Source organism: Gekko japonicus, unplaced genomic scaffold (assembly GCF_001447785.1).
Source record: "Gekko japonicus isolate JY-2015 unplaced genomic scaffold, Gekko_japonicus_V1.1 scaffold152, whole genome shotgun sequence".
NCBI classification, from domain to species: Eukaryota; Metazoa; Chordata; class Lepidosauria; order Squamata; family Gekkonidae; genus Gekko; species Gekko japonicus.
Window position 1 is genome coordinate 187,441 of NW_015168050.1, and position 9,014 is coordinate 196,454.

Below are 9,014 nucleotides of genomic sequence, written 5' to 3' on the forward strand. Positions count from 1 at the left end.
GGAGTGTCTCCAGGTCCCACCTGCAGATTGGCAACCCTAAGCCCTCCGTTCTGGATAGCTGCTCCTTGGCCGCGGGGAGCTGCCAGCACCTGTTGCGTGTGCCCGACCCGGCCTTCACCACCTCCGTCCCCGTTCCTTCTTTAAGGCTGGGGGTCAGTCTGGCAATCCCGCCTGGCCTGGCTCAGGGCCCTGCTTGGAGGCTGGCCAGCGGGACTGGCTACAGTGGGGCCCTGGAGGGCTAGGGGCTGGGTGGCCACCAGGTAGGGCTGGATTGGGCAGGTGGAGGGAGGCAGCACAGGTAGAGCCCGGGGAAGTGGCCGGCAGAGCACAGGTGCCCTGGGTCCCACCGGCCAGTGGAAGAAGGCAGCGGGGCAGTGAAGGCAGGTGTGCCGGGAGTCCCCCCCGCCATCTGGCCAGAGGCACAGGGGCAAGAGGATGGCCTGCGATTGTGAAGCATCCCTGCCAGCGGCCACAGTCAGGGCCGGCTCCAGGCTGCTCCCCACAGTGCCTTTGGCTCCCCTTGGGCAAGCCGGTCACTCTCCCGGAAAGGTGGGGGGTGACCCGAGATTTACTACCCTGTTTAGGTGAGGGAGGGCGGCAGGCCAGCGTGGCGCCTCCTCTTAAGGGGCCGCTCTAGGCCACTGCCTAAAAATTGTCTATGATGGGCTGGCCCTGCTTGTCCTAAATTACCATATATTCTAAAGAGGAGGCTATAACACCCCACTAACAGCTGCTTACAGATGAACCTGATATTTTACCCTTAATGACTACTGTTTTTCTATTTCATTAGGAAAAAGCTTGCCCAGCGCCTGCAGGAAGCTGAAGAACATGTAGAGGCTGTGAATTCCAAGTGTGCTTCCCTTGAGAAGACAAAGCAGAGACTGCAGAATGAAGTGGAGGACCTGATGATTGATGTGGAAAGGTCCAATGCAGCCTGCGCAGCTCTAGATAAAAAGCAGAAGAACTTTGATAAGGTAATTGTGGCCACAATAAAACCATCTATATATCTAATTCCTAACTATGCCCCCTATATGTGGATATCTAAATCTCCCCCAACAGGTTTTTCTACAGACTAAGGGGACTTTCCAGGTGTGCAGAAAAATCTGAAAATTTAGAACAACAACAACAATGAGAGGTTTAAATCTCCCCAAAAGCAAAGCAGTGTTCTCTGCACATGTGCCCAGGATGGAAAGTCAAGTGGCACCAGTGATGAGTGGTGAGAGGAAGCTGCAGCAGGCCCAGCAACAGAGGCTGAGATCCTCGCTGGGCTGAGACCAAAAACAGTACCAGTGATGGGAGGGAGGAAGTTGCAGCAGCCTGGCAACAGAGCCTGGAAGCCTTGCCAGGCTTGGGATCAGTAGCAGTGGCAGCAGCAGTGAAGGCAAAGGGGGTTAAGTGGGTTTAATCCCCAAAAACCTCTTCGCAGCTGTGCACCTGCAGCTGCCACCTGCCCTGTCTCTTTACAGAACTCTCTCAAATGGTGAGGCAGGAACACTAAGGAGGGGGGGGCAGGGGCCAAGTGCCGCTGCTACGAGCCCTGCCATCCCCTTCTCTTCTTACCACTCTCTGAGGTGCAGAGGTGGTGGAGCTGCAGGCAGCCCTCTGCTGCTATGCCGAACAGTCTTCTCCCACTGCTGGGTCGCAAAAAGCCAGTGCAGGGCCCTGCAAGGGAGGTGGCAGTGACAGGACTATCAGGGGAGTCTCCTCTGCCCCAGTCTTTGTCCTCCAGTGTGTCCTAGGGATCAGCTTGGTGGCAGCAGCATCACGGTCAGGCGGCACCCTCCAGTGAGGGTCCTGGGCAGATGGGGCTGCAGCAGGACTGTGATGAAAACTTTGGAGGCACTCTAGTCTAAAAGCTTGGATGGGGCTGGTAGGAGGGCAGGCTGGAGAAAGCAGGCAATGAGAGACAGACACACACACCTCAAGGCTGCAGACAGGCTCCACAAGCCAGGGACAGATCCAGCAGCAGGCAGGATCCAAGTAACTGATGGAGAGAAAGAGGAAAAAGAAAGAGAGAGTAATGGGGTGTGGAGGGAGAATGTGACAAAAAGTGATGGTAGGTGTGGAAGGGGGAGGAAAGAGAAAAACAGCTGAAGACATGAGTAAGAGGAGGTGAAGAAAGAGATGGAGAAGGGGTGGTAGGAGAGGGGAATATGCAAAGCTGTGGGAATGGGATGATTGTCAGAGAAGGGGGAGGGGAGAAGAAAGATGAGAGAAGAAAGAGGGGAGAAAGCAAAGGAAAAGGAAGGGATGCATCCTCCCCACAAGTTTCTTGCGGGTTCCCACTTGTATGAGCATTTTGTGCAAAAGTCTCCGGCCTATGGACTCATTGCTTATTTTGTGGTTGTAAGGTATTTCTGGCGAAGTCATAGTAGTGTACATACTACTGATAAAGAATCCTTTAGTAGTTACATTTCTGCATTGATATTTCACAGGTTTTGGCAGAATGGAAGCAAAAATATGAGGAAACGCAGTCTGAACTGGAAGCTTCTCAGAAGGAATCTCGGTCTCTCAGCACAGAGCTCTTTAAGATGAAGAATGCTTATGAGGAGTCCTTGGATCAGCTGGAAACTCTGAAACGCGAGAACAAGAACCTGCAGCGTAAGAAAGTCTATAATTTTTACAAAGGCTTTCAAAGTCTAATATATTTATTTATAGCTGGAGGCTTTTGTTTCTTTAGTATGCAATCATTTTTCTCTTAGGCTATTTTTGGGTGCAACCCACACCTCTCATTAATATCAGTGGGAAAACTTTCATTGATTTTAATGATTGGTGGGCTGTTGACTATACGCTCTGATATATCTCAGTGGAGGAGTATCCTCACATGTTTTCTACCTGACATTTTTCATGTATACCAACAGAGGAGATTTCTGACCTGACGGAACAAGTTGCTGAGAGTGGGAAGTATATCCATGAATTGGAGAAAGTGAAGAAACAGATTGAGCAAGAGAAAACAGATCTTCAAACTGCTTTAGAGGAAGCTGAGGTATATAACTCATTATACGTTGGTATTTTATGGATTAATTCTGAAGACAAAAGGTGTTAAGCACTAGGTTCTCAGTGGTGTTCTAATGTCAATTTGTATGAAGCGGGCTGCATATATACTGGCACTACTGTTGACCCATTAAATAAACAATATACATTTTTTTAATTTGTTAAGGCATCCCTGGAACATGAAGAAGGCAAAATCCTCCGCATTCAGCTTGAGCTCAACCAGGTGAAGTCTGAGGTTGACAGAAGAATTGCAGAGAAGGATGAGGAAATTGATCAGCTGAAGAGGAATCACCTGAGAGTGGTAGAGTCCATGCAAAGCACACTGGATGCTGAGATCAGGAGCAGGAACGATGCCCTGAGGCTCAAGAAGAAGATGGAGGGAGATCTGAATGAAATGGAAATCCAGCTGAGCCATGCCAATCGCCAGGCTGCTGAGACACTCAAGAACCTCAGGAACACCCAAGGACTGCTCAAGGTACTATTATATTCCATTACACCAAAAACAGTCGTGGTTATTGCCATGCAAAGAATACTGATCCCAACATATTTCATTATTGTTTGACAGGACACACAAATACATTTGGATGATGCTCTAAGAAGCCAAGAAGACTTAAAGGAGCAGGTGGCCATGGTTGAGCGCAGGGCTAACCTGATGCAGGCTGAGATTGAGGAGCTACGGGCAGCTCTGGAACAGACGGAAAGGGGCAGGAAAGTGGCTGAGCAGGAGCTCCTGGATGCCAGTGAACGCGTGCAGCTCCTCCACACACAGGTCAGCTTTTAGCCTCCAATATGGCAATACATGCCCTAAGGTATTGTTTGTTATGGCATTTGCCTCTGTTGTTAGCCACCCTGAGCCCATTTGGGGAGGGCGGGATATAAATCTAATTAATAAATAAATAATGCATAAATAAATAAATAAGGTAGACAGCATCGGTGACTGTACAGTTGTTATTTCTTTGATCCTGAAATGGTCATGGCATGTTGCCTATCCTGCCTGATAATTATTGATGCAGATATGACCAGTTCTTTCAGAAATGTGATTGGATGTATTTTTTAAAAAAATTGTGATATTGAAAGAGGTTTTGTGACAGGGCCAAGTGTCTGCTCATAAGAAATCCCACCGTGGAGAGAACGTATTGCTCAAGATCAAATACCACTGAAAGTGTTACTTAAATGCATATGTCTCAAACATAATAAATGAGAAGATCATTCAGAGAGATTAAACTATAAATCTTTTAGTATGATCCACATGTACTTATTGCTATTTAAACACAAAAGCTATGAAACAAATACACAAGTATAAAGAAGCCTTCCCAAAGCAAGACCAGTAAATGGGCTGTATACAGTCCCTGAAAACCCTGTAATCTTCTTTGCTGTTTCAAACTTTCTTAGTTTTAAACTTTCAAGTCTGCAGGGAGGCTGAGAAACCAGGCTGACATCTCCTGTCAGCCGAGAGAGTTTCGATTCTACTTCTTCAGAGCCAATATATTCTTATGGAACTAATACAAATAATAAAACAAGCACAACGTCTTGTATACAGATATTCAAAACATACTTCAAACTTTGTTATTAACAATTTGAAACCTGACTTACCCACAGAGTTTACATATTTTGCATGCCTCTCAATGATAAGGCAGGGTATGAGAAGGCATGCAAAATATGTAAACTGTGTGGGTAAGTCAGGTTTCAGATTGTTAATAACAAGGAATTACCACAGTCTACGCCTGTTGACCTTATTGCCTGTCCAATTACCAGAGATAGTGCCCACCCCCAAGAAGGAATCAAGTTTATCCTGAAGACATGGCACATTAGAGCTAATATCAATTTCCGAATTTTATTATTTTTGAACAGAACACCAGCTTGATCAACACCAAGAAGAAATTGGAAACAGACATTGCCCAAATCCAGGGAGAAATGGAAGAGACAATTCAGGAAGCGCGTAATGCAGAAGAGAAGGCCAAGAAGGCCATCACTGATGTGAGTTTGAGGGAGTTTCTCTTGAAAATATAAATATGTCTACAGCTGATACAAATGGCTTTCTGAATGCAACTGGTTCTTTTAATGTTAGGCAGCCATGATGGCAGAGGAGCTAAAGAAGGAGCAAGACACCAGTGCCCACCTGGAGAGGATGAAGAAGAACCTTGACCAGACTGTGAAGGACCTGCAGCATCGTCTTGATGAGGCAGAGCAGTTGGCACTGAAAGGAGGAAAGAAACAGATCCAGAAACTGGAAGCTAGAGTATGTATAGATCATATATGAGCAGTTTCCATTCATTTCAGTTCTTGTACAATAATTTCCACATTTTAATGATCTTGTCTTGCAGTCTCCTTTTTCTAAATCACTTTGTTACACGCCAATAAAGGTGACTGACTGACGGGGGGAAAATCACTTTGCCTGTGTGGTGCAAGGGTCTGTATCTCAGTCTTCTTCCAAAGAGCTCAAGGTGGCATACATAGTTACCCCTTCATTTAATCCTCACAACTTGGTGAGGAAGGCTAGGCTGAGGCTTGGGGTCCTCCAGTGGGCTAGGTGGGAGTTTGAAGCCAGGTCTCCCCAATCCTTACACTCTAACTGGTACACCACACTAGCTCAGTGCACCACACTCTATCTGGTACATTGCACTAGCTTTCCAGTCAGTTTAGTGGGCATCTTACTAGCATGTCCACTTGGATGCATTGTGTATGAGTAGGACTGAAGGGAAGAAATAAAGGAGATAGGGATAAAGATTAGGCAACAGATGGAGGTAAGGGTCCCAAGCAGTTCTCCCTCTAAGGTGTGGAGTCTTGTGAGCAAAAATTCTATTTTGTGAGCTACTGGCATTAAAGTTATGAGAGAGCAATTGGCTATTGCATAAGTTAGTTTGCTCTGGAGCCATTCTTCCTGAGCTAAGACAAAAATGTATGAGCTGGAGGCTAAAAAACTGTGAGCTAGCTCACACTAACTCAGCTTAGAGGGAACACTGGTCCCAAGTAAGTAAGGGAGGGAAGAAGTAGGATCCATAGCAGCTGGTAAAAGAAATTATGATTGGCATTCATTCACCCACCTCCTGCAGCTCATCTTTGTGACTATGTTTTCATATAGATTCTCACAGTCTAGCAGATGTCTCACTTCTGACATAATACCAGGAAACTGCAAAAAATACTGATTTTTGTGTTTCAGGTGCGTGAACTAGAATCTGAATTTGAGAATGAACAGAAGCGTAGTGCTGAAGCAATCAAAGGTTTGCGAAAGTATGAGAGACGTGTCAAGGAACTGACCTATCAGGTAAGAAAGTAGACTTTCAAAGGTTTTGAGAAAATAAAGATGTAAAGAGGAAACAATGGAATTAGTATTTTGCACATTATCTCAGCTTTTCCTTTACTTCCCCCCCACCCCAGTCTGAGGAGGACCGGAAGAATGTTATGAGGCTGCAGGACCTGGTGGATAAGCTTCAGCTCAAAGTGAAAGCATACAAGCGACAAGCTGAGGAGGCTGTAAGTAGTACATAGAATACTGCTATATGTAGTGCATGTATTAACATTGCATTGTGCTAACAAACCAAGCTAACTAAATAACAAAGTTATTTTGAACAGAACATGGTGTAAATTACATGTGAATCTTACAGCATTGCACACATACATATTTCTGTCATCCTCCTGTGTTTTCCTGGCAGCCACATAGAACTCTGCACTAATAGGGGTTGTCCAGTTTTCCTCAATGTGGGGTATGCATGCTTTGTTTTTACAGTTCAAGTTTATAGAATAATTTTCAGCACTCTGAAATAATTTGAAGTTATCCTGAGCTGTGCATTCACATTGCTAGGAATTAAATTCAATTCAGTGAAAGGCAGAAAAGACTCAGTATTTGGTCTTACATATTTCTCTGTCTATTCCCAGGAGGAACAATCCAATACGAATATTTCCAAGTTCCGCAAGATTCAGCATGAGCTGGAAGAGGCTGAGGAACGGGCTGATATAGCAGAGTCCCAGGTTAACAAACTACGAGTGAAGAGCCGAGAAGTACATAAAAAAGTTGTTGTAAGCGAAGAGTAATCTCAACTAGAAAATGCAGAGTGATCAAAGAGATGCGCAAAATGTGAAGCTCTTTGTCACTTCTTGTATCTATTGTTATTTTTTTGCCAGTCTTAGAAAATAAAGATGGTAGAGAACTTTGCATACAAAAAATTGGTGCGGCTTTTCTTTTTAACCTCATGCCCAGTTAAAACATGGCATCTTCCATTCTGTGTTCAGCTCCCAGGTTCCTTGTAACCATGAAAATGTGCTCTGCTAAAGCTTACACATACTAACCATGCCTGACTGTAAGGGCCAATTCACACAAGTCCCAAGTGGCCACCACAACTGTTTTGGATCAGATGTGAGCCTAAATTTCTCAGCTAGGAACTCAATTCCTAACACCCAGTCATAATCCTAACTGGGACTGAACACACCTGAATCATGGAATCATAGAATCACAGAGTGGGAAGGGGCCGCTGCTTACGGACTGCCAGTGAGGGGGAGCTCACCACCTCCCTAGGCAGCCGATTCCACCGTTGAACAACTTTTTTTTTTAATCTCCCCCGGAGGGGAATTTTTTATTTATTTTATACACTACAAATACTACAAAGAAAAAAGGGGAGGGGAACTACACATACTAGGGTAAAGCAAAGAATACCAACTACTATCTAAAAACCCAAGAGAGGAGATCTCCAATAAGCTTAGTTACAGTAAATCATAACCACAATTTCATCTCTATAAACAGAGTCAAACATTTTCAACTTTTCTCTCTTCTTAGTTTTACATTTAAAATGCCTGAAAACCACCACCCCCGATCATCAATAATGTTGAATTCAAGGTGCAATTCAGAGTCCTTCAGCCTTTATTTCTTTTTCCCCTTTCTCAGCTTATAAGGACTTCTTGGAGCTGCTGCTCCCTGCTCAGTCAAATAGTGCTCCCCAGAAGATCCTGAATCCACTTCTCCACTCAGTTTCCCACCTTCTTCCTCTGCTTATCCCAGTTGGGCCTTCAGGAACTCTTTAGCTTTAAACACAGAATCAATCTTCTCTTTTTTGTCCTTCATCTTGAAAGTCATTCCTTCAGGAAATAGCCATTTATATCCGATTGAATTGGTCTGAAGAAAAGTCACCAGTTCTTTATATTTCTTCCTCCGTTGTCTTACATCAAATGGAATATCCTTTAGTGTTCTGACAGCATTTCCCCCCACTTTCAGGGGTGTTCCAGCAACTGCTTTCAGGACTGCATCCCTTATGTGCCTCTTCGAGAATCTAACCACAATTTCCCCTGGCAGATTATTTTTCTTTATATAGCCTGAATATGATCTATAGACCACATCCATTTCGCTTTTTAATTGTTCCTCTTTCATATCTGCCACTGGGGCGAGTAGCACACACATCAGTTCCTTAAGATTATCACCCGATTTTTCTGGCACACCTTGGAAGCGAAGGACCATATTGGCCTTATCCATTTGCACTTGCAATAATTGCTCTTTCATAGAAACTTGTTCTGTTTCCAGCTTCCTGACTTTTTTCTTCACTTTTTGAGTATCCTCAGCCACTTCCTTAAGTTTTTCATTGTTCTGCTTCATCATTTGTATCAGTTCATTTATCTGTGTTTCTTGGCTTGTAATTCCCTGCGTTACCACCATCATCTGTTCCTTGAAGACATTCAACTGCTCAAGCAGAGGGCGCATATACTCTGCTACTGCTTTAGCTGCCTCGTTCGTCACTTCCGGTTTCGGGCTCTCCGCACCTCTTACTTTCGAAAGCTTGTCCTTCTTCCCGGCCATCTTTTAGAATTGTTTACACTCGTGGAAAATTTTAAAAGTCTCTGAATATGCGCTTGATCATTTATATTTGCTCTAGTGAGTGTTTCCTGGCACTTTTCTACGCGTTTTCCTCCGCTCCCCCCCCTCCGCTCATCAGTTTATACACATGAGGAGTCCCCCCCCTGCTCATTTTTTTCCACTTGGTAAGATAGGGTAGGGAGTGTCTTTTCTTTTAAAAATCATTTCTCAGTTGACTCAC

The 9,014-nt window shown here is 44.7% G+C and overlaps 1 protein-coding gene across 1 annotated transcript in view; it reads left to right on the top strand.

The window, feature by feature from the left end:
• The window catches only part of LOC107113087 (myosin-3), a 26,867-nt gene extending 19,744 nt beyond the window's left edge, over positions 1–7,123 (top strand). The window contains exons 23-32 of the mRNA XM_015414343.1: positions 791–974; positions 2,436–2,601; positions 2,862–2,986; positions 3,161–3,469; positions 3,560–3,763; positions 4,846–4,971; positions 5,063–5,233; positions 6,155–6,259; positions 6,373–6,468; positions 6,871–7,123. Coding sequence (XP_015269829.1) covers positions 791–974; positions 2,436–2,601; positions 2,862–2,986; positions 3,161–3,469; positions 3,560–3,763; positions 4,846–4,971; positions 5,063–5,233; positions 6,155–6,259; positions 6,373–6,468; positions 6,871–7,026 — 1,642 coding nt within the window. The 3' untranslated portion in view covers positions 7,027–7,123. The remainder of the gene's footprint in view (positions 1–790; positions 975–2,435; positions 2,602–2,861; positions 2,987–3,160; positions 3,470–3,559; positions 3,764–4,845; positions 4,972–5,062; positions 5,234–6,154; positions 6,260–6,372; positions 6,469–6,870) is intronic.
• The last annotated feature ends 1,891 nt before the right edge of the window (positions 7,124–9,014 follow it).